Source organism: Sceloporus occidentalis, unplaced genomic scaffold (genome assembly GCF_023333645.1).
Source record: "Sceloporus occidentalis isolate IW3139 unplaced genomic scaffold, rSceOcc1.0.p SCAF_21, whole genome shotgun sequence".
In the NCBI taxonomy this organism is placed as follows: Eukaryota; Metazoa; Chordata; class Lepidosauria; order Squamata; family Phrynosomatidae; genus Sceloporus; species Sceloporus occidentalis.
The window spans coordinates 9,372,087-9,397,285 of NW_028317001.1; the positions used below are offsets into that span (position 1 = coordinate 9,372,087).

At 45.3% G+C, this 25,199-nt stretch overlaps 2 protein-coding genes across 2 annotated transcripts in view; both read left to right on the forward strand.

Moving 5' to 3' along the window:
• LOC149301564 (uncharacterized) overlaps positions 1-19,559 on the forward strand; it is a 28,739-nt gene extending 9,180 nt beyond the window's left edge. Inside the window, exon 2 of the mRNA XM_089484240.1 lies at positions 18,187-19,559. Within this exon, the coding sequence (XP_089340366.1) occupies positions 18,187-19,502 (1,316 nt within the window). The 3' untranslated portion in view covers positions 19,503-19,559. The remainder of the gene's footprint in view (positions 1-18,186) is intronic.
• The window catches only part of LOC149301560 (uncharacterized), a 208,630-nt gene that overhangs the window by 150,611 nt on the left and 32,820 nt on the right, over positions 1-25,199 (forward strand). The gene's annotated exons all lie outside the window — the stretch shown is intronic.

Genomic DNA, 25,199 nt, shown 5'->3' on the forward strand with positions numbered 1-25,199 from the left:
TTTACACTCCCAAGGTCTTCTTTCCTCCATTTTCTTCCTCGAAGGAGGAACTGAGGGTAGTTTCTCCTCTCTTCCTTCCTTTGGAGGCCATCTTGGTTCTTTGCACACCTGCAGAAAGTACAAATGGAGGTGTTTTACATGTGCAACACTTATGCAGTCTTCCATGGACCACCAAAGATAGAATTCAGTGGCTCTCAGAGCAAAGCAAGCCTCAACCTTTCCTAGAAGATCAAACAAATCAATGAAGCTATTGTACTTTGGGCAGATAGTTAGATGACATGACTCACTGGGAAAAAGGAGGATGGTCAGTAAAGTGGAAGGCATCAGGAAAGAGAAAGAGTGGCTGGAGGTGGATTGCGTCAAGGAAAGGAAGACTTTCAGCTTGCAAGACCTTGTTCAGTCAGTTAATAACAAGGTCTTTGGAGTTCCCTCCTTCTTAGGGTTGCTCCAGAGTGAAGCCAATTGAACAGACGAAGGAACAGGAAAAGGCTCTTGTCTTGGGTTCCTTCTTTCTTCATTAAGAAAACCAACCCCAAACCCCTCTAGCTGGGATTACGCACAAGGCTTAGTCCTAAACTAGGGATGGGATTTCTTTTGGCCTCCAATGTCAGTGTACTACAACTCCCAGCATCCTTATTTTATTTGTTATGCTGTCCAAGGGGATGATGGGAGCTGTAGTCTGTCAACATCTGGTGGGCGATAGGATGTCCATCCCAGTTGAAAGAAGGCCAACTGTTTGCAATGAAGGAAACAGAGCCAGAGCTCCCTCCCTCCAGGATCCAGCCTTTGGAGAGGAGTCTGGAAAGAGCTTCAACACCAGAGATGGTCCTCTTTTGCCTGAACAGAAGCAGATGTATATATTCACACAGAGACACCCTTTGATTCCCCTCTGAAACCTCATAGACCCACAGAGACCCCCAAGAAGGAAGAGGAGGCCTGGCAGCCAGAGGAGCCTTTGGAGGAGGAGGAGGAGGAGAAAGGGCCTTCCTTGCTTCCAGCCCCAAAGCTGCCTCCCTACAGAAGGCCCTCCATCCTCCATCACTGGCTCCAAAATGGGGCTCTTCCCCTCCAGTCCTCATTCTCACAGAGGAACCAAACTGGGGAGTGCCCCATGGAGGCCCCACCTTCCCTTCCCTGCCAAGGAGACCCAGCAGGAGCCCTTTTTCTTCCTAAGCAGCCAATGGTCAAAGCCACAGCCTCCTAGGACCCCATTCAGGCCTCTCTAGTCTCAGCAGCCACCTTCCAGAAGCTTCTTCCCCAACAGCTGCCCTCTGATTGGACGGTTGCCCACCAGTGATGTCATCCCCCCAGAGGAGTGTCTTTGTGCCTCTGAGAATGGCCTCCTTCACTGTTGCCAGGCAGAGTCTATTGTCGCCATGGAAACACCAAGGGAGGGAGGGAGAGTACTGAGCATGCTGCTCAAGAGATCTGGGCATGCTCAGTAGCAGCCCCTGAAGCCCCTCTGCCCTGAAGGAAGATGGCTGCCCTGGCTGCCACTGAGCATGCTCAGTCCCTCCAGAGGAGAAAACGGAGGAGGAGGAAGGGGCCTGAGCCTTTAAGGGCTTGAGCCATTCTGAGAAAGAAGGACTCATTAATAGTTAATACTAATTATAAGTGAGTCAGTTGGAAAAGCCCATCTCACTCCAGAAAATAAAATAAAGATACTTGAAGAGTTTGCTCTCTACCTCTTTTCTAATGTAAGGGGAAAATACAGGGAAGGGCAAAATATCAGTACAGAATATATAGGTGATGCCAAGATAATAAATAGAACATGTATTGGAAGGTATTAGAAGTTGTAAATAGGATCAATCTGTTAATATCGTGTATGTTCAAGAGATGCTGGCAGAAGTTATAAACAACTGGAAAGTACAATCGCAAATGTATAACTGTATGTGAATTTATAAATAAAGCTCACCTGAACCTAAATCAATCAATCAATAAAAAGTCACAGTGATCTGCCATATTTTGAATTAGTTGAAGTTTCCAGACTTACTGCAAGGGGAGCCCTATGTAGAGCGCATTGCAGAAGTCAAGATGTGAGCTTACCAGCGCATGAACCATAGTTTCTGGGTCTTCAGGTTCCAGGAAAGGGCGCAGCTGGCGTATCAACCGAAGCTGGTAACAGGCACTCTTGGCCGTCACATCTATCTGAGCTGACATCTGGAGCAAAGGAACCAGGAGCACCCCCAAACTGCAAAGATAGTCCTTTAGGGGAACTGTGACCCCGTCCAGGAGCGGTAGACAAACCTCCATTCCTGGGTTAGAGGCCCCAACAACAAGTACTTCTGTCTTCAATGGATTCATTTTCAATCTGATTTCCTCATCTTGCCCATTACTCCCTCAAGACATTCATTCACAGGGGAGATGCCTTCCTTAGTTCACGCTGAAGTCTGGGGCATGGAGAGATATTGGGTGTCATAAGCATACTGATAAAAGCCCATCCCATACCTCCGGATGATCTCTCCAGGTGGTTTCATGTAGATGTTAAATAGCATTCAAGACAGGATGATGCGGCGAAGGATGGCAAATTTAAGATCCCTTTTGGTGCCATCTGCAAATTTGATAAGTATGCCCCCAATTCTGTCATCCAAGTCATTGATAAAGATGTTGAATAGCAGTGGGCCCTGGACAGAACCCCACTGGACACCTGACTGGTCACTTCTCTCCAGGATGAAAAGGAGCCATAGTTGAGCACCCTTTGGGTTCAGCCAGTCAACCAATTACAAATCCATTTAACAGTTTCCTTGTCTAGCTTGTTTCATGTTTTTGTTTTATATACTCTTTAATTTGGTTAACTGCTATTAAGAGACATAGCTATGAGATTCTATGATATGGGATGCACTAAACAACTTTTAATAAATGAACAAGTATTGCAATCCTATATATACATATTATCAGACATAACTCCAGAGAATGTTAACCTTTTGGTTGGCACAAGGTTCCTCTCATTCTTCAGTGCAAGAAGCAACACCTTCTAGAAGACAAAGCAAAAAGGCTTTCAAAAGGACTGAAGCCTTGGGCAAGCCTCACTCTCTCAGCCTTCCAGACCCTTCAACATTTTAGTTGCCCTCCTTTGGACAGATGGGGGGCTGGGATTTGTTGCAGGCCAGAAGATGGCAGTTATGGAGGGAGGAGTCTCTTCTTCCAGGCTAGCCCTGATGGAGCTCGGCCTGCCTGGTCAACTCCCTCGCAGGCTGGAAGACGACAGTTATAGACGGAAGAGTTTCTTCTTGCAGGCTAGCCCTGATGGAACTGGCCAGGATTGGTTTCAGGGTCTGTCAGGAAGAGAAAGGGACAGACCTCTCAGCCTCTTGAAGTTATTGGCTGTGTTTGCAGAGTACTCCAACAGGAATGTGGATTTCAACAGCTCCTATGAAATGGTTCCTTTGGGCTGATGCCCAGAGAATTACACCACAAGGATTCTACTTTAACTGATATGACATCACTGTAGGGAATCCCTCAGGCTTTGCACATTTGGAAGGGATACTTGGAATTTTCTGCAAGAAGGTTCTAGTGCCGACTACACTACAAATCCCAGGATCCCGTAAGATGTAGTCTAAACAGATAAAGAGGAATCAAAGGGTTCTTTCACACTACACTGTCACAGCACTGTTTCTTTTTGGAGTTTTAATGCCTACATGCTATGAAATGGTGGGATGTGTAGTTTACAAGACACTAGGTCTCTCTGGCTTGGATTTCTAAATGCCTCTCTCTGTATGCTGCAAATCCCACATGGATTGTGGTTAGCTCATCCTCACATGCAAGAGCCAGCCTTTGGGGACTGGAAAGTACAGAATGGCCTCTTTGGTCTGTCTCCTTTCCCATCCTAAGGTGGGTTTCTGAGGACAAACCAGTCTTTCTTTTTTGCATCTGAAGAACATCATAAGCCGGTTCTCCTCCTTCTGCCATAAGCTCACCTTGCGCTAGCCCTACAAACAGCCAAATAAGCCAAGGGTCCAGAAACAGTCCAGCGAGCCCCGTCTCCTTTTCCCAGGAAGAGCCAGGCCAAGAAATGCCTTTCCATTGCTCCAAAGGGAGAGCCTTCCTCTGCTGAGGTTGCTCTCCTCCTGGGCAGCTGGGATTCAGAGGGAAAGGTCCGTCTGCCTCTCGACACAGAGGCTCTCTTTAGCCAAGAGACAGTGGGGAACCCACCCACCGTGGGTCCATGCCATCCTCCCCACAGGCCTCTCTACACCAGGGACTGTCATGGCATCTTGGAGCAAGGCTGGCCAACACTTTGTGGAAAGAAGGGCTGGTTTTCTCCCTCCAGAACCAGAACCATTTCAAGAAAGGAGATGGGGAAATCTTTGTGTAGTACTCAGCATCATAGGTAGAAGTCAAAGGGAAGCCATGTTCTCTGGGAGGGAGAAGCAGAGGGATTTTGGAAAAACCCCTTAGTCTTTAAGAAGACTCTCTTGTCTGTAAACCCCCAAGAATAGGATTCCAATGAAGAACAAACCCACTCTCACTGGGAAATTAAAAGCGGTCAGGAACAGTCTAAGAGCCTGAGTCCTTCTTTCCCATCCCATCCCATCCTAGGGTTGGTTTTCAGTTGAACTTTCCTCTTCCTACTCCAGAATTACTACATGAACTGACCTTGTGTTGTCTTCAAGCCTGACAAAAGAGTGCAGGAAAGCAACCAGGAGGAGAAGGCAACGTTCCCCATTGGCTCCCATAAGCTCTCCCTGAATCCTCCCAGGACCTGAGGTTTGGGAGCTGAATCCTAGCTCCTGGGGCAGGGCCTCTAGCAACGCCATTCAGCCTAATACATAAAGTACCAACCAGAGTTGCTTTCAGCTTGTCATTCAATGATTCACAATATATTTTCCTGTGTGGAAACGATGATTGACATTTTTAACTGGCTCTTCCCAGATCATTGGGAACTGAGAAGAATATTCTTTTCCACTTCCTTGGAGAGACAGGATGAAGAAGATGTAATTTAGCCTCCTTGTTTCTAGCCAGATGGAGGATCCAGAGTAGAGAGTGATTCCCCTGCAATCTTTGCCAGTTGAAGCAACAAATCCATTAAGCCCTGCAATTATAACATTAGCAATCAATCAGTTATTAATACTTAGAACAAAGGCCATTTGCATACAAAATGTTAAAATACAATACAGCTGTAGGAACAGCATAATAAAAGTACAACACAAGTAAATTACATAATAATCTTGCATGTAAAAGGTATAAAATTCAATTCGGTTAAAATATAGACAACAAAACTATAACTAAATGAGGGCGTCCTCAAAGCAATCAACAGCAATATCGGTAATATATCTAGGCCCAATCTTCACTGCTGTCAGGGAAAAAGGAGAAACCTTAAGAGTTCAAATCAGACAGGAAATTAAAAAAGAAAAACCCTTTCTGAAAGAATAGTCGAATCCAAAGGAGGCAGAATAGATCGCCCCAAAATTACTTCTCTTTCTTTGTCTTCACAGCTAGCGCTCATTGACTCCATTATGTTCTATGCATGTGTCTTCTCTGTTTTAAAAGGGCCTTAGAAGTTGACCTCAGAACAGCGGAAGTGTCAGGGAAGTCGTATTATCGCTATAAACTCACCTAGATATTATTTCAAAGTTGGTCAAAAACCCCTTCATTTTTACCAACTGAAGAGGAATTGGAGATGGTTCAAATGTTAGCACAATACTCTTATGTGCAGATATACTGGGAAGCCACTCCACAGCAAGCATATCAATGCTATAGGGGTGTCTATGTAGACGTTGGCTCACAGAAAGTCTAACAGCTCTATAGGAACTCCATCTGCCGTTGCTTGATCAATCCTAGGCCATTCGCAGCATGGCTTGGTGTGCTTGCAGAGTCCTCTTGTGTTTTCCTTTCCCAGCTCCTTTGAAACAGCTGCTGAACTGCTCCTAGGATCATGGATTCTGTTCTCTTTGCAGCCCAGCTTTCCTTCCTTTCTGGGTCCTGTGCTGCTGGATTGACCCAAGCTTTCTTTTAGAGCTGTAGCTTTTGGTATAAAGTTATCAAAGGGGAGTTTAAGACGCTTAAGTTGATTACCAGTTTTTTGTCTAAGAGTTCATACACTGAGATAACACTATGGGCTGTTGAAAAGCATGGTTTGCTCACAAAGTCTGGAGGGCATGGTTGCTGTTCAATATGTTGTTTCTTCTCAGCAATGAGTAAATCCTCAAGGACAGGCTCCTCTGCCCCATTTGGCTCCAATGATGGAAATTCCACTGCAGTGGCTCCAGGCAAAGAGACGGCGCTGTTGCCGGACGCTCTAGCTTTCCTTAAGCCACGCATCTTGTCCCTCCACTTACAGTACGCTGCTTCCGGCTTCATTTGCGAGGCGTTTCTGAGTGTCAAGAAGACCAGGAGCGGTTTGGATGCAGTTTAGAAGCGGTTTAGTCATCGTTAGGCACAAACCCTTGAAGTGTTTGTGTAATAACTGGGATCCAGTCAATGGAGGTCTTCTTCAGGCAGTAAAAGGAGGTTTATGCAAATGCAGAGTGACATCACTGCTACGGAAGGCTCTCTTGACCAATCAGAGAGCAAGATAAAGGTTCTTCTGGAAGCTTCCGTGAGAAGGAGATATAAGGCCTGAGAGACCAAGAGACAGTTGGGGGAATTGTGTCGGTTGGAGATCGAGAGAGAGAGAGTTAAAGAGCGGATCTTGGAAGTTAGTCTCAGAATTGGACGCTTAGGTTTATTTATTATTTTAATAGCTTGCATGAATTCAATATTATATACTTACAAATATTGTACACTGTTACCTCGGGTTACGAAATTAATTCGTTCCGCTATTCCTTTCGCAACCCGAAAATTTCGTAACCCGAAACACATTTTCCATTGAAAATAACTAATGCGTTCTATGACCTCAGACCGAACCTGCAAGTGAAAACAAAGGTACAATAGAGGCCTATTAAGCTAAGTACCCTACAATACAATGTAATACAAAGTTGCCTGAGGCACTAAAGAGCTTAAGAATGACATGCAGGTCCATTCTAAAGTTTCTAAAGGATAAAGAAAAAAAGGTTTTGACTTATCTTTGCTGGTCCTGGCATCTCAGAGTGAGGCAGGAGGAGGAGGAGGAGGAGGAGAGGGGCAGCCAAAAAACCAAATTTAAACCAATTTAAACCAATTTAAACCAATTTAACCAATTTAACGAATTCAACCAATTTGACCAATTTAACCAATTTGACCAATTTAACCAATTCAACCAATTTAACAAAGTTAACCATTTTAACAAAGTTAACCATTTTAACAACATTTTTTAAAAAAAATTTGGTGTTTTTTTTAAGGGTCCTGAGCACCTTTGCCCTTCTTGGATGACGGTTCTCCCTCTTTTGTGAAGAACTGGTCCAAGGATGTCTGCTTTTGCCGGGCCTTAAGCAGGTTCCTAAAATGGCTAAGGCAGACATTATCAAAATGGGCAATGGCATGGCTGGTGAGCACCTTCTCAGGATGATGCTTCTCAACATAAGAAGACACATTGTGGAATTGCCGCAAAATGTCTTTAATTTCTGCCGTTGGCAAAAATGCCCCCGCAGCCTCCTCCTCCTGGCCCCTGTCAAAATGGAGCACGTCCTCATCCACGGCCGAGTGTTGCATGGCTGCCAAGGCCTTCAGGTCCTCTGTTGTCAGGTCCTCGCTGTGCTCCTCGATGAGTTCCTCCACGTCCTCGTTGTCCACGTCAAGTCCCAGGGACCTTGCGATGGAGACAATCTCAGTCACCTCTTCTTCTTCACCTGGCTCAGCACCCTCGGTCTCTGAAGAAGCATCAGGCCACAGCTTCCTCCACGCAGCAATCAGGTTGCGCCTGGTGATCTCCTGCCAGGCCAAGTCCACCATCTTCAAGAACACGACGATATCAAAGTGCTGCTTCCAGAACTCTCGCAGGGTCAGCTGTGTGCTCTCCGTTACATCAAAACACCGCTTGAACAGGTGCTTGGTGTAGATCTTCTTGAAGTTGGCAATGACCTGCTGGTCCATGGGTTGCAAGAGGGAGGTCGTGTTGGGCGGCAGAAACTGGACCTTGATGAAGGAGAACTCGGCAAGGATGTCCTTTTCCAGGCCATGCGGGTGCGCAGGAGCATTGTCCAAGAGGAGGAGGCACTTCAAGGGCAAATCCTCTTCCTCCAGGTACCGCTTCACAGTCGGGGCGAAGACACTGTTGATCCACTCCACGAAAAGGAGGCGTGTGACCCATGCGCGGCCATTGGAACGCCACATCACTGGCAACCTGTCCTTCTGAATGTTGTGTGTCTTGAAGGCCCGTGGATTTTCCGAGTGGTACACCAACAGGGGCTTGATCTTACAGTCCCCGCTGGCATTCGCACACAACGCAAGTGTGAAGCGGTCCTTCATAGGCTTGTGGCCTGGCAATCTCCTCTCCTCCTGGGTGATGTAGGTGCGGCGAGGCATCTTCTTCCAGAAGAGGCCCGTCTCGTCGCAATTGAAGACTTGCTGCGGGACGTAGCCTTCCTCCTCCACCATGGCCTTGAACTCGACGACGAATGCTTCGGCGGCCTGGTGGTCTGCGCTGGACGCCTCGCCGTGACGGACGACAGAGTGGATCCCGGTCCTCCTTTTGAACCTTTCAAACCAGCCACGTGATGCTTTGAATTCCGGGGTGGCTGGCTCCTCCTGGGAAGAAGTTCCTTCGCCTGCCTCCTTGCTGGCCAGGTCTTCAAAAATGGTGGTGGCCTTCTCACAGATGACCGAGGTGGTCACAGTGTCCCCGACTCGCTCCTTTTCTTTAATCCAGAGGAGCAGCAGGCGCTCCATCTCCTCGTGCTTTGGTGTCCTCTGCTTGGCAATCGTAGTCACGCCTTTCGCAGGAGCCACAACGGCTCTGATGGCCTCCTTCTGCTTGAGGACAGTGCCAATTGTCGAAGGGTTTCTTCCATACTCCTTGGCAATGTCCACCAAGCGCACGCCCCTCTCATGCTTGGCGATGATTTCCTTCTTGTCCTCCAAGGACAAGGGAGCCCTCTTCTTTTTGTCACCGCCGCTTTTATCTGTGGCTTTCTTGGGAGCCATAGCTCAAGCCTAAAAAGGACAAAAGGCACAGGCACTGAGCAAAAGCCACAATTGGAAACCACCCCCACCCCCATGGTCACACTCTCTGGCCCAAACTTGCAAAACTCACATCCCACACTCTCAAATCATCACAGCCATGACCAAAGCACCCAAGAACACTAACCCAAAGGCCAGAACCCCAAAATCTGAAAATGCAACCCCAAGGTCACACTCTCTGGCCCACATGGGACCAAGGCCAAACTTGCAAAAATGGATGCCCACACTTTCAAATCATCACAGCCATGACCAAAGCACCCAAGAACACTAACCCAAAGGCCAGAAACCCAAAATCTGAAAATGCAACCCCAAGGTCACACTCTCTGGCTCACATGGGACCAAGGCCAAACTTGCAAAAATGGATGCCCACACTTTCAAATCATCACAGTCATGACCAAAGCACCCAAGAACCCAAACTCAAAGGCCAGAAACCCCAAATCTAAAAATGCAACCCCAAAGTCACACTCTCTGGCCCACATCAAATCAAGGCCAAACATGCAAAACTCACATCCCACACTTTCAAATCATCACAGCCATAACCAAAGCACCCAAGAACACTAACCCAAAGGCCAGAAACCCAAAATCTGAAAATGCCACCCCAAAGTCACACTCTCTGGCCCACATCAAATCAAGGCCAAACTTGCAAAAATGGATGCCCACACTTTCAAATCATCACAGCCATGACCAAAGCACCCAAGAACACTAACCCAAAGTCCAGAAACCCAAAATCTGAAAATGCAACCCCAAGGTCACACTCTCTGGCCCACATGGGACCAAGGCCAAACTTGCAAAACTCACACACCACACTTTGAAATCATCACAGCCATGACCAAAGCACCCAAGAACACTAACCCAAAGGCCAGAACCCCAAAATCTGAAAATGCAACCCCTAGGTCACACTGTCTGGCCCACATCAAATCATGGCCAAACTTTTAAAACTCACACACCACACTTTGAAAACATCACAGCCATGAGCAAACCAAACCACCACCCCACAGAAAAAGCATGGTCACACTGTCTCACCCCACAAGAAGAAGGTAAAAATCCATCCACTTACCTGTAGAGAAATTCCTGATGGCAGGTCTTGATCCGAAGTGTACAGTACAGTCCAACGGCAGAAAGCCAGAACAAGTCCAAAGGCAGAAAGCCAGGAAAAGTCCAAACCTCTACAGTACTGGAATAAAGAGTTAGAGTGCAGAAGCAACTCTTCCTCTCCAGTCCACAAGGCCAGACAAAGGAGCAGATCAATGGAAGCCGGCTTTTGTTTCTGAAGCCAGGCCACCCCCCCAATTTCGTTAGCCAATCCAGATGATCAGCTTGATTTCTCAAGCCAATCACTGCTGCTAACGAAATTCAAAATTCGCGCCAAAGCTAACCCCTAACCCAGACCCCTTAGCTTTCCGTTAGCCCTGGAAAGCCTATAGCTGCACTTTGCAACATTTAAATTTCGCGCCGAAATGAATTTCGTAACCCGAAAAATATTTCGTAACCCGAAACAGCTTTTTCCAATCCAAGTTTTTCGTAACCCGGAAATTTCGTAACCCGATCATTTCGTATCCCGAGGCACCAGTGTACCTGCAAGATTCTAAATATCTTGTATGACTTATATTTCAGTTATATTTTGTTATTTACAGTAAATATCTCTTTGGAGTATCTGCTACTCAACGCTCCTTTTACAGGTGGTTTGGCTCAGTTGATGCTTGGGAAGATCAGTAAAGAAGTAGAAATAAGGTTCCTTAACTGGTCCCAGTGTAGGTTAAGGGAAACCCTTTTATAATTCACTGGATGATGGCAGCAAGATTTCAGGAATTTAAGGGTCTGCTGGGCTAAGAGCCATAATGACTAAATGTCTAATTAACAATTTGTAATCCACTCTGATAGCCTTTTGGCTGAAGAGAGAGGGATATAAAAATATTATCATTATCATCATTATTATTATTACTACAGGGCCGCAGTTTGGCTGCTTGGACCACCGGAGATCATCACAGTGAGTCAGTTGGAAAAGCCCATCTCACTCCAGAAAATAAAGGTACTTGAGGAGTTTGCACTCTACGTCTTTCTGTAATAATAGCTACAAAACTGATAATAGCATTTGGGACATTTAGTCTTTTATAAACAAATATTGCAGATTTAAATGCTGCTTTAAAACCTCTTTCCATCTGCCAGCTTTGCTCAGATTTTGGGGGGAAATGAGAAAGTGTTGGGAGGGAGGGACTGCCAACAGAATTAGGAGATGCATTGCAGGCTATGGACAGTTTGCGGCCAAGAAAGGTCCAAAACACACGGCAGCAATAGTCCAGTTTGAGAGAGCTTTCACTGCCCAGGCCCAGTGCTAGGGAATCCTGGGAAATGGAGTTTATTATGACACCAGAGGTCTCTGAAAGAGAAGGCTCAATGTCTCACAAAACTACATTTCCCAGAATTCCCTAGCACTGAGCCAGGGTAGTTAAAGCAGTCTCAGATTGGATTATTGCTGCAGTTTGTTTTGGACTTAATGACCCTTGTCAAGTCACACTCTCTTAGCCTCAGAGGATGGCAATGGCAACCCCTCTCTGAAGAAACCTGCCAAGAAAACCCCATGGTAAGGTTGCCTTAGGGTTGCCATAAGTTGGAATTGAATTGAAGACACACATGAAGAACAGATAAAAGTCTGCAATTATTTCTCAGGTTGTACATGGGAACGGGAGGCAGTGTGGTGCAGTGGTTTGAGTGTTGGGTTACAACTCTGGAAGCCATGGTCCAGTGCGCCAATCCTCCATGAAACCAGCTGGGTCCCTTGGAGAAGAAGTCACACTCTCTCAGCCTCAGGGAAGGCAATGGCAAACCTCCTCTGAACAACTCTTGCCAAGGAAACCCCAGGAGAGGCTCCCCAGAAGTCGGCAATGACTTGGAGCCACTCCACAAAAAACGACAAAGCCTCAAGAAAGAGACAGTGTGGTTCAGTGGCTGGAGCATTGGACTATGACCCTGGAGCCCAGGGTTCGAATGCCCTCTTGGCCACGGAAACGCACTGAGTGACCTTAGGCAAGTCACACTCTCTCAGCCTCAGAGGAAGGCATTTGCAAAACCACTTTTGGACAAATCTTGCCAAGAAAAGCCTGCGAAGGGCTTTCCTTAGGGTTGCCATAAGTCAGAAACAACTTGAAAGCACACAATGACAAAAGAGAAGTAACACCACTAACACAAGGCAGCTAGGGAGAAAGAAAGAAAGAAAGAAAGAAAGAAAGAAAGAAAGAAGACGTGGGAGTTGTAGTCCTTGTTTCTGAGGGACTGGAGGGGCCTTACTGCAGGGCAGGACCCCTCCTCTTTCTGGCCATGTGGATGCTGGGATACCAAGTCCAGGAAATACACTGTGAATCCCATTGGCAAGAGAAAATGCTACTACTGTCTTTCAGATCCAGTTTGCCCCAAATCCTTCATGAGGCCAGAAACCACTTTGTTAGGAAGCGAACACCGAATATCTCAGGAAGCTCTCTATTTCCCAAGACCCCATCCCTCCAGGGCCTCCTTCCACTCTTCCCTCAGCCTCTCTCTCTCTCCCCTGAAGGCCTCAAACTGCCAAGTGCACTGAGGCAGAGGCAGCCATTTTGTGTTCTGGCAGCGCTTTTGTGTTCCGGCGACCATTTTGTGTTCTGGCAGTGCTTTTGTGTTCCGGTGGCCATTTTGTGTTCTGGCAGTGCTTTTGTGTTCCGGCGGCCATTTTGTGTTCTGGCAGCGCTTTTGTGTTCCGGCGGCCATTTTGTGTTCTGGCAGTGCTTTTGTGTTCCAGTGGCCATTTTGTGTTCTGTCAGTGCTTTTGTGTTCCGGCGGCCATTTTGTGTTCTGGCAGTGCTTTTGTGTTCCGGTGGCCATTTTGTGTTCTGGCAGTGCTTTTGTGTTCCGGCGGCCATTTTGTGTTCTGGCAGTGCTTTTGTGTTCCGGTGGCCATTTTGTGTTCTGGCAGTGCTTTTGTGTTCCGGCGGCCATTTTGTGTTCTGGCAGTGCTTTTGTGTTCCGGGGCCATTTTGTGTTCTGGCAGTGCTTTTGTGTTCCAACGGCCATTTTGTGTTCTGGCAGTGCTTTTGTGTTCCGGCGGCCATTTTGTGTTCTGGCAGTGCTTTTGTGTTCCGGCGGCCATTTTGTGTTCTGGCAGTGCTTTTGTGTTCCGGTGGCCATTTTGTGTTCTGGCAGTGCTTTTGTGTTCCGGCGGCCATTTTGTGTTCTGGCAGTGCTTTTGTGTTCCGGCGGCCATTTTGTGTTCTGGCAGTGCTTTTGTGTTCCGGTGGCCATTTTGTTCTGCTTGTGACTGTGGGGAATAATGTTCTGGAACCTTCTCTGAGGCCTCAGTTGAACAGAGGCTTCTCTTTCTCTCCTGAGGCTCCAGAGTCAGAAGGAGGCCAGGCTCCTTGGGCCAAAAGGAAGGAAGTGTGTCCCTTTCTGCCTCTGACTCTCCATTTTGGGGGGGAGGAAGGAAAGAAGGAAGGGGCCTGTGGTGTCTGAGAAAGGGGAGGCAGGGACTCAGGGCCAGTGGGGATGCTGTGCTTTGGGGGCTGGGAGAGAGAGGTGGGAAAGAGACTTTTGGGCCCTAGTTGGGGAGGGTCTCACCGGTCCTTGCCTCCCCCTTTGGGAAAGGAGACCCCTCAGCCCCCTGGACTCACTCCTGCCACTCATTCCTAGAATGGCTGGGACTCAGGGGAGTTTCCTAGGCATTGTCACCTTCTGCCCTCCATGGCCATTGGCACTGACCTTTCCCCATTGCCTTCCCTCCCTCAGCCCTTGGACCTCCTCCTCCTTCGCACTCAGAGCAACCCTTCTCTACGGCTGAGGAGACGGCCTCTGACCCAGGGAAGCTCCGGCCATAAAGGACTGCAGGAGAGCCCTTTCTGGGGATGCAGGAATCAGGGTCTTTGTACTGAAGGTAGGTCTTTATTCCTGGAGCTGAAAGAGGACTTTGTTTAAATGTTTCAGTCCAGGATTGTATGGAAGGGCTGCAGCTGAGAGAGTGAGCCCATGCTTTGCAGGAATAAAGTCCCAAATGCAGTCTCTAGCAGAACTGTCTTCCCAGAAGGTGGAAGTGAGATTTCCAGACCCCAGACACACAGTGCGACAGTGAGTCCTTTGTGTGGGGACTGTGTGTGTATGTGGTGTTTGCTAGAGTTTTATGAGGTATTAGTTTCACTGGTTTATAAAATGAGTTTACATACATCTTCACTTCCCCCAAATGAGCATAATCCACGGTTCAATGTTCAGTCATAAGCCTATACATTTATAGATTTTTGTTGTATAAGTGCAACATATTCAGCAGTGTGCATCTTTTTAAAAAATATACAAGGAAAAGTGAAGAAATTGTCATTTTGACAATAGATCCATTCAGAAACAATGCACACAAATGTACATGCCTCAATTTCTATGTGGCTTTAGCAAGCAGAGGGAGGAGGTGGATACTTCATGCTCCTGCTATGACTGACATAACAAACACAGCAGTTAAGCTTATAGAAATAGTATCATCTAAAAAAATGAAACAATTATTTTGACCAGTGTCTAAATGGGGAGGGGGCCATGATGAGGGGAGGCCATAGATCAGATCTCTAAGGTAATGTAGCTCTTATCCAGCCCAGGAGCTACAGCTTCTCCACCTGGGACATAAAGTAGGTCCTCCCGCTCCTCCTCTTTGTGAAAGAGAAGTCATGATGATACAGTGACTTTGAGTGCTGCAGGGTTTCTAGCCAAACCAAGCCTAACCCTTGTCTCTTTTCTCAGGAACTTCGTCTTGGACACCTTGGACACGGCTTTGGAGTGTCTTTTGTTGGAAGTGACCGAAGTGCAGGGCCACCAGGATCTCCCTTCCCACATGATGGCCAACACGAAGGCCAAGCAGAGGGAGCTGGGCTCCAACAGAAAGAGGCTTCAGAGGTACAACAACTCTTTGGTAAGTTGCCATCCTGACTGTTAGTTGCATCTGTATCTGGGCCGGCTCATGAAAGCAAGCAGAGAACATACTGTAGCAGTTTGGCAGAGAGAGTTCTGGTTAATCCTCTATCACCTCAGTTTTTGAGGGGGCTTTGAAAATGTCCTATTTCACTCTCCTCCTCCCACTTTCCCCCTTCTCCTCAGGTCAGTTCAGTTGCTGCAAAATGTGTTCCAAGTTCAAAAGAGTGTGTGTCCCATCAACTCAAAAGAGGGGAGAGGGGAGGAGGGAAGGGGGCAGGATCTTTCCCTTTCCAGGAGTCGGAGCAAAAACAAACTTCTGTACCCTTCCTCACTTGTGTGATCATTATAATTAACAACTTTGGCCATCTGGACCACCTTCTGATGTTGCTTGTCCACATGAGTCTTTCTTTCCCAATCTGTGAAATGCTGGGGGATATGGAAGAATATCTCTGGACTTAAATTGAGGGTGAGCTCAGTGGCCCTGAAGCCCAGAGTACTCCCCAGAACTGTTTTTTAAAAAGGAAATTTGCCTCTGAAATTAGGTGAGATATGGCTAAATGATTCATTAGTGACTAAATGTGCTATACATGTTGACATAGTCAGTATCTTAATCAATCAATAATATTCCAGAAATGGCCTAATTTATATTGTTTATCATATTATATATTATATTGAAAGAATTTAAGACAAACTGGATCTCAAAGGCTGTAGCTTTTTCTTGCTTGCAGAATTTAAAGTTTATTTCCTGGACTGATTTCTGCAGTGTTGAAATAATATTTGCAATGCACCATGTGCTTTCCTCCCCTTTTGTTTAGTCATTTTCTGGATGAGGGCTATTTTCTGTTGCAGGTGACCTTTGCGGATGTGGCAATATATTTCACCGAGGAGGAATGGAAACTGTTGACGAAGAAGCAGAGACTGATGTACAGTTCTGTTATGATGGAGAATTACGAGAATGTGGCCTCTGTGGGTAAGGAACCTGAATCCATTGCACTTCCTGTGAAGACTGAGGGCCCTTTCATAATTCACTGTCAGAGCGCTATGATTCCACTTTAGAATTATAGAATCAAATAGTTGAAATAGACCACAAGGACCATCCGGTTCAATCTTCTGCCATGCAGGAACAGACATTCAAAGCATCCCCAAGAGATGGCTATCCAGCCTCTGTTTAAAAACCTCCAAAGAAAGAGACTCCACCAAAATCTGAGGGTGTATATTCCACTGCTGAAGAGCTTTTACTCTCAGGAAGTTCCTCCTAAAGTTTAAGTGGAATCTCTTGTCCCTGTGGCTTGCATCCATTATTCCATGTCCTTTTCTCTGGAGTAGCAGAAAGCAAGCCTGCGCCATCCAGAATATGACATCTCTTCAAATATTTGAACAGGGCTGTCATATCCACTCTTAACCTTCACTTCTCTAAGCTAAAAATACCCAGCTCCTTAAGTCATTCCTGCGAGAGCATGGTTTCCAGACCGTTCTCCATTTTGGTTTCCCTCCTCTGGACATGCTCCAGCTTCTCAACATCTGTTTGAATTGTGGTGCCCAGAACTGGACACAGGATTATTGCAAGAGAGCCCTAACCAAAACAGAATAGAGTGGCACTATTACTTCCCTTGATCTTGACACTATACTCCTATTGATACAGCCTAGGATCACATTGGCCTTTTTAGCTGCTGGATAACACTGTTAACATATGTTTAACTTGTGCTCTACTACCATTCCTAGTTCTCTTTCACACGTAATTTAATTGTCATAACAACTTCCTGCGGAATCATGAAATTTCTAGTTTTAGTGAGGCACTATTGTTCTCCACTTTGTAAGGTTTCTAAATATCCAATCCTAAACTGCCAATTCTGGAATGTTGTGGGACGCAAGTGCTATGCTTTTAGGGGATTTTGGTACTTAGCTCAATAGAGTGAAATAGTTTTACTGGGGCAATAGTGACCTCTGGGCTCAGCCAATCTATAGCAGTTCCTGAATCAAACAGATCTTCAGTGGGATTTGAAATAGGTTTTTGTGTTTTATTTAGGGGGAAAGCAAAACACACAGACACATACATAGAAGTGTTCATGCACACACACAAGAACTAGGTAACAAAGGTGGAGTGGTGAAAAGATGTAAGGCTTTGATAATGGTGATACGTTATCTATCCAGATCTTTATTCCAATTGCTGAGGATTTGAAATAAGGAGAGGTCAGTAGTTCCCATGACAATTGGGGTTGGTGAGTGCATTGAGGTGTTTAGCCATGAAAACAGAGTGTCTATCTGTAACTGGACTGACACCGAAGAACAGAAGTCGGGGCTGATATTTAGACGGAAATTGGTTTCTGCTTGGGGGCAGAAACTGTGGGTTCAGAAAGGTTTATATCACTTTAGAATATTTCCTTTGTGGGGGAAGAATGGTGTGAAACAAACTGAATGCAATGGGTGTTTGATGCAAATACATCAGACAAAAGGCATTAGCTCACCGGCTCTCAGATTCTTGTTGGCTTTGAATTTTGATCGCGTTCACAAGCCAATGTACGCTACAATCTGAGGGTGATGCACCCAAATACGGCTCAAAAATATCATAGCAGAGTACGGACGCAAATATCCAGATATAGGCATTGGCAATACAATGACGACTTTTCACACTTAAAAATAAGTCACAAACACAGTCGATTTCATCGAAATCCTTGGAGCTTCTCTATCTTGAGTTGCAAAATAATACAAATATTTGCAAGCTCTCCTCTCCGACTTCCATCAACTTCACCATCCCTTGTACACACAACTCCGATCCAATCCACTCCAATCCTCATGTGAGCTGCATACTGTATTGGTTGTGAGTCCTCTCCTGGTGCCAAACAGCATGAAGCATCCTCTGCAGTTAGCTTGCATCATGCCTTGGGCTCTGACTCAGCATTCAGTGGCCGTCTCACAGGATATGATGCCACCTGCCAATCAAAGTATTTTTGCACATGTTTAACTGAATATTTTTTTCAACAGTCCTTTGACTATCTTCTTCTACTGATTCCCTCAAGGCAGTTCCCATATGGTCTCTTCTTTGCTAGCTCCTAGGAGTAAGAATGCAACTGTTCAATGGATTTAGGGGCATAAGCATCAGGGTCATGATTAGGTTACTCACAGCAACTTTATTAATTTAATCTCTAAGAAGGAGGGATTAATGAGGGCTAAATCATGCAGTAACACCCTCCTCTGTTAAGTCTGATTTTCAGTCTCATCTGTAATTGTCGTTCTTTACAGAAAAACATTTGAGTCATGAGAGAGTCCACACAGGAGAGAAGCCATACAAATGCCAGCGTTGTGGGAAATGTATTTCTTACAAGTCACATGTAGTGTCACATCAGAGAGTCCACACTGGAGAGAAGCCATACAAATGCCAGCGTTGTGGGAAATGTTTTTCTTGCAAGTCACACGTAGTGTCACATCAGAGAGTCCACACAGGAGAGAAGCCATACAAATGCCAGCGTTGTGGGAAATGTTTTTCTTGCAAGTCACACGTAGTGTCACATCAGAGAATCCACACAGGAGAGAAGCCATACAAATGCCAGCGTTGTGGGAAATGTTTTTCTTGTAAGTCACATGTAGTGTCACATCAGAGAGTCCACACAGGAGAGAAGCCATACAAATGCCAGCGTTGTGGGAAATGTTTTTCTCAGAAGTCAATCCTAATGATACATCAGAGAGTCCACACAGGAGAGAAGCCATACAAATGCCAGCGTTGTGGGAAATGTTTTTCTCGGAAATCAATCCTAATGATACATCAGAGAGTCCACACAGGAGAGAAGCCATACAAATGCCAGCGTTGTGGGAAATGTTATTCTCAGAAGTCAAACCTAGTGATACATCAGAGAGTCCACACAGGAGAGAAGCCATACAAATGCCAGCATTGTGGGAAATGTTTTTCTCAGAAGTCAATCGTAATGATACATCAGAGAGTCCACACTGGAGAGAAACCATACAAATGCCAGCATTGTGGGAAATGTTTTTCTTCAAAGTCAGACCTAGTGAAACATCAGAGAGTCCACACAGGAGAGAAGCCATACAAATGCCAGCGTTGTGGGAAATGTTTTTCTTGTAAGTCACACGTAGTGTCACATCAGAGAGTCCACACAGGAGAGAAGCCATACAAATGCCAGCGTTGTGGGAAATGTTTTTCTCAGAAGTCAATCCTAATGATACATCAGAGAGTCCACACAGGAGAGAAGCCATACAAATGCCAGCGTTGTGGGAAATGTTTTTCTCGGAAATCAATCCTAATGATACATCAGAGAGTCCACACAGGAGAGAAGCCATACAAATGCCAGCGTTGTGGGAAATGTTATTCTCAGAAGTCAATCCTAATGATACATCAGAGAGTCCACACAGGAGAGAAGCCATACAAATGCCAGCGTTGTGGGAAATGTTTTTCTCGGAAATCAATCCTAATGATACATCAGAGAGTCCACACAGCGGAGAAGCCATACAAATGCCAGCGTTGTGTGAAATGTTTTTCTTCAAAGTCAGACCTAGTGAAACATCAGAGAGTCCACAGAAGAGAGAAGCCACACAAATCCTAACATTATATTTGTCAATAACGAATACAAAAATATATTTTCAATCCAGCAGTGCAAAGAAAAGGCCCTTGTGATCTTATTTGTAAAAGTTGTCTGTCAATATGTCTCTATGTTTTCAAGTTGGATTTTGTTAAGTTTAGATTTTAATTGCCAATAGTATAGATAATTGGTTTGGGTTGTCAATTTGGCTGGGGATTGTGGGTTGTGGTATAGGTTAGGTAGATGGGAGGTTGGGATTTGTTGCAGCTGGTTAGAATAGTTATGGGAATTATAGCTTTTGCAATGTGTGGGATTTTGACTTAAGAAAGTTGGAGGCAGGTATTAAGAGAAAGGGCTAGTTTTGGGGAATGGCAAAAGGGGGCCTTGTTACCGGTGGGGCAGAGACTGTGGGAATTGGAGGTGGGGGCTAGGTTTGGAAGAGGGTGATGTTTTTGGTTTTAGGGGTTTTAATGTATTGTTTGGATTGGAGTGGTCAGTTTTGGCTTAAACACTGAATTTCTATGTGTTCTCAATAAAGTTATTTACTGTTTCAACACACTGGACTTTGATGCACAGAATTTCTGAATTTGCCCAAAACTGACCCTTTCTTCTCTCTTCAGTTCTCATCTCCATTCCCAACCATAAGAACAGCACAGAGACACAGACACAAACATACAGGATACACAGAGAGAGCTATATTTCCAAAGCAGAGCCTTCCTTTCCTGCCTTTCCCTCCTGAGTCCAGCTCTGCACCTTGGGCTCCATTGCAGTCTCCTCAAAGGAAGAAAGGAGGGAAGGAAGGGGAGGCCACTGAACCCCGGCGCATACCTTCCTTTCCCACAAAGGCCGCCAGCGGAATAAGCAGCAGCATCTAGGACCTGGCAATCCCTGCGCATGCAGAGGAGGGGCCTTTGGGACTATATGCGCCTGCACAGTCTCAGCCCCAGAAGCCATTGCTGCCCTCACAGTCTGTTCTGAGGGAGGGAGGGAAGTGGGGAGAGCCCTTGTTCATTCAGAGGAATGGCTGGAGGGGAGAAGCCCCTCTTCTCTCCCCAAAGAAAGGCAGGGGTCCTGCAAGGCCTCCTATCCCTCTTTCCTTCCCTGCCCCCTCCTTGGGGGATTCCTTGGGTCCCGGGTACTTGGGGAGTTATTATGAGAAATGAAGGCCGGTGGGACCCTTGGAGAGAGGCATGGCCATGGAGGGGAGGGGGATCCAAGGGTAAAAAGGTCTTTGAGGAGCCCCCTCCCTTGTGGAAAGTGGGGCCGAGGAGAGACCCTCTCTTCTGATGCTTCATTTGGGTAAGAGTTTTGTGCCAAATAGAAAGCATCGCAGAGGATAGGATTCAATAGCATTTTTCTTGGGGGAGGGGAGTTTTCTCTGGAGTCCTGGGGGAGGAGGCTCTGGGGGGGGGGGGGGGGGAGAGAAGAGCCAAAATCCTCTTGGCCAAAGCCAAGAGGAGGGAGACGGAGGGACCTCAAAACTCTGGCAATCCCTTGTCAACCTGGGAACTAGGCTTAGAGACCCACAGGATCCAGATTGGGCACCCCCTCACATACTTACCTTTTCCTTCACAACAACCCTGCAGAGGAGGACCAACAGAGAGACCCACAGCCCCAGAAACACCCCCCCCCCCCCCAGTTCTGGGAGCATACTGAAAGGGCTTTTGACCCCCTTGAAGAGCAGTTGTTATTATTATTATTATTATTATTATTATTATTATTATTATTCTACTTTTTCCTCAATGGAATCAAAGTGGATTACAGTAATAAAATAACATACAATTTAAGAAATACAATTAAAATTCCAAACCCCCAACCCTTCTCCCAATTATAAAAACATTAATCAACCCTTAAAAATCCTATTAAACATCAAGAAAATTTAAAACTTTCATAACACAATACAGTAAAAAAGTTTTTCGGGCAAGAAATGGGCTGTTTTCTGAAGGAGAGGTGGGAGGGCAGGAACGATATACATCAATAGCCATTTCCATGACACTAACGATGGCAAGGGTAAGGGTCATGGGGAGGGGGAGGCAAGTCAATAGATCTCCTCTAGTCTGGAAAGAGGTCCGTCGTAATAGCCTTCCTAAAGGCTTCCAAGGTGTTAATAGGACGGATCTCATCCGGAGGTCGTTCCAGAGTGAACCAACACCTTGTATCTTGTCCAGAAACTAATGGGCATCCAGTGGAGGGATTTAAGAACCGGTGTAATGTGGGCAGTTCTAGAAGAGCCCGTAACCAACCTGGCTGCCATATTCTGTATCAATTGAAGTTTCTGAACTTGGCACAAGGATAGCTCCATGTAGAGTGCGTTAACAGAAGTTGAGCACATGTACTACTGTTTCAAGGTCTCCCTGCTCCCCGCCCCATGTCTCCGAATGATCTCACCCAGCAGCTTCATGTAAATGTTGAATAGCATTGGGGACAGAATCACGCTTTGAGGGACGCCCGACTTGAGCTCCCTCTTGGACGAAGAACTGTCCCTAAGTCACAGGAATCTGCCTGAGATGTAGGACCTGAACCACTGGAAAGCAGTGCCCCAATTCCCAACTCTCCTGTATGTTCCAGAAGGATACTGTGGTCAATGGTATTGAAGGCCGCTGAGAGGCCTTCAATAGCACCAGAAGGGTCAGACTTCCCCTTTTCAAAGAGCTGTCGATGCTCAGACGGAGGTCATCGACTAATGTGACCATGGCTGTCTCAACTCTGTAACCCATCCTAAATCCAGTTTGAAATGGATGTAGAAAAATCCATTTCTTCCAAGACTGCTTGGAGTTGAATGGCGACTTCCCTCTCCATTACCTTGCCTAAGAATATTAAGATCCAAACTGGCCTGTAATTGTTTCTGTCCAGAGGGTCAAGGGAAGGCTTTTTGTAGAAGTGGTTTAACCACCGCCTCTTTGAAGCAAGATGGAAGACAGCCTTCCCTGAAAGATGCATTAGTTATATGTTTAGCAGCATCTTGATGGTATCTCCCCCTGGACAGCCAGCCAAGACAGCAAGGATCGAGAGAGCGAGTCCTCTTTTCATACTCCCAAGGAGCTTCTCCACATCCTCTGTACTAACTGACTCAAATTGATCCAGAATAACAGTATGGGCGGAGGCCCTGGATACCTCTCCTGTCGCCTCTGTCGTAAGGCCAGCATCCAAATCGGCTCTCATCTGAGAGATTTTGTCCGTGAAGTAGTTATTAAAAGCATCACAACAGGCTTTTGTAGGTTCTAATAAAGAGTTCAGGGTTCTGGAAGCTATATATTAAATAGGACAGTGTTGAAAGATATGTAGTTTGGCAAATGGGTGATATAACCCAAGAAAAGGGTTTAGTTCACAGAGACTGGAAGAATCTTAAAGTAAAAGTTGAAAGAATAGATATGTAAATGCAGAACATGTTCACGTCTATAAACTTCGCTGTCAAACATACTGGTGGCGACCAGATGACAGGCAAGCGTCGGTGGGACCCCAAAAGCCATCAACCAACTGGAAAAGGAGATTCAACAGAGGGAAAAAGACCAAAGATTGTGATGAACTATCTAGAGAACGGGATGATTTTGATAAGGGACACTTTACGGTCTACAGAAGAAGATGTAAAGATTGCTCAACGCACTCAAAGAATGTGATCCAGTGAAACAGGAGGAAGCAAAGACTTTTTACTAGATGAGGTGTTAAGTCCACAGCCGGTAAAAAGAAACACGTGGTCAGTTACAAGGACTGATCCAGAGAAGACTCCTAAAAAGGACAAGGATATAATTGAGTTGATAGACTAGAAAACCAATATATTGTAGTTTGCCATTAGTATAATGGAAGATGAAATGTTTTCAAAACCATACTGGGAACGGGGCAAAGTAGTTGGAGATGATGTTCCATCAATAAGAGAAAAGGGTTAAAAGATTAAATATGTTTGATAAAAACATTTAAATGGAACATATAAAGATCTAAAGTTGGGGCAAATGTTATTTAAGTGTTATTAAAATATCAAAACCCAACAAGTGATAAGGGATATGGATATAATATGCTAAACTTACAAGAAAATGATGGTAAGTTGTTATAACAGGTAGAATTGATATTAGACATATGTTTAAAAGGGGAACATACAGGAAAATGCCAAAGATATTTAAGTTGGAAATGGTTATTGATAAAACAAGTATATGAAGTATATCATATGTGTAACCTGATGTATGTATAATGTTATATATGATGGGTAAGTATAATTGATAACTGGGAGTTCCTTGGACCATAGAACCGTTTGGTTCTGTGTCTCAATGAACCTATTAAAGGGGGGAGGCGTGTGACGGACTGACTTCCAAACCAGCCAATCAGAAGCCAGAGACTCTAAGCCAATCAGGTGCTGGCTGAGGAGTTTGACGATTCCGCTTGGCAGTTGGGTGGAGTCAGTTAGGGTTTGCAATCCTGAGGGATGAAGCGGGAGTTCAGTGGGAGATAGTGATAGAGAGGATGGGAACAGTAGAGTCCAAGAGAGGAGTGGGTTCCCATAGTTCCTGAGGGATGGTTACTTAAGGAATTTATTCTGCTTTGTCCAGAGAGGGACAGGATTAGTTCTGGAGAGTCTATAGAAGAGAGACTCAATGGAACCAGACTCAGGAAGAGGGCTTTGGCTTACATCATTTCTTGAGTGATAGTACAGCCTGCGTGGCAGAGTTGTTATTATTATTATTATTATTATTATTACTATAGAGTTAAAACCAGACCTTTATATATGTAACAAAAGAAGACATAGGCCTGTTATAGACTGCCAAAATAAAGCTGCTTCGGGTCTCTTTGGAGGTATGCTGTTTAAATGATGCCTGGGTCCTAAGAGTCTGGAGGTTGCGCCAATGCCACACTCCATTCCTAAGCACTGGAGTGCAATTTTGGTGCAGCTTCCAGATTCTTAGGATGCATGCATCATTTAAATAGCATACCTCCAAAGAGACCCGAAGCAGCTTTATTTTGGCAGTCTGTAACAGGCCCTAGTAACAATTCCATCTCAAAGATACCTTTGCCTGTTGTGTTTTAAAAATAAACTGATATTCTTGTTTAACCAGCCGCTCGGTCTGTGTTTTAAAATCCATCCACACGACTGTCCTTCAAACACCCAAAGAGGTGTCAGGTCAAAATAGAAGAGAGGATTGTGAATCGTTACGTCATCTATTACAGATTTAAATCTGATTCTAGGTCTTTTCCTGTCCAGATGGATTTTTGCAGGTCCTTCTGCCGTTCTAAAAATGGTTTGTCATTAAGAAGAATAGTATAGTCTGAAATGAAAATAGTAATTTAGGCGGTACGTTCGTTTTAACTGCCCTGATCCTACCCAAGAGGGATAGGTTGAGTTTAGCCCATCTATTGAGACCTTGTTTGATATCACCCCATATTTTCTCGTAGTTGTTTTTAAAGAGCTCTCGGTTTTTAGAGGTGAACTCAACACCTAGATATCTGACCCTTTTTTCTACTTTAAAGCCAGTCACTTCTTGTAGATTTTCCTGATCATTCTTTTGTTAAATTCATTGGTAAAATGTTTGTCTTATCCTTGTTAATCCAGAAACCTGAGTGCTGTCCATATTCCTTTAATTTATAAAGCAGGGGATTAACACTTTCTATTGGGTCAGATAAGTATATCACCACATCATCCGTGTATAGTTTAAGTCTGTACTCTTCCTGTTTTATTTTCAGGCCTTTGGTCTTCTTATCTTCTTTAATGCTAGGACTCAAAGTATCTAAAGTGGC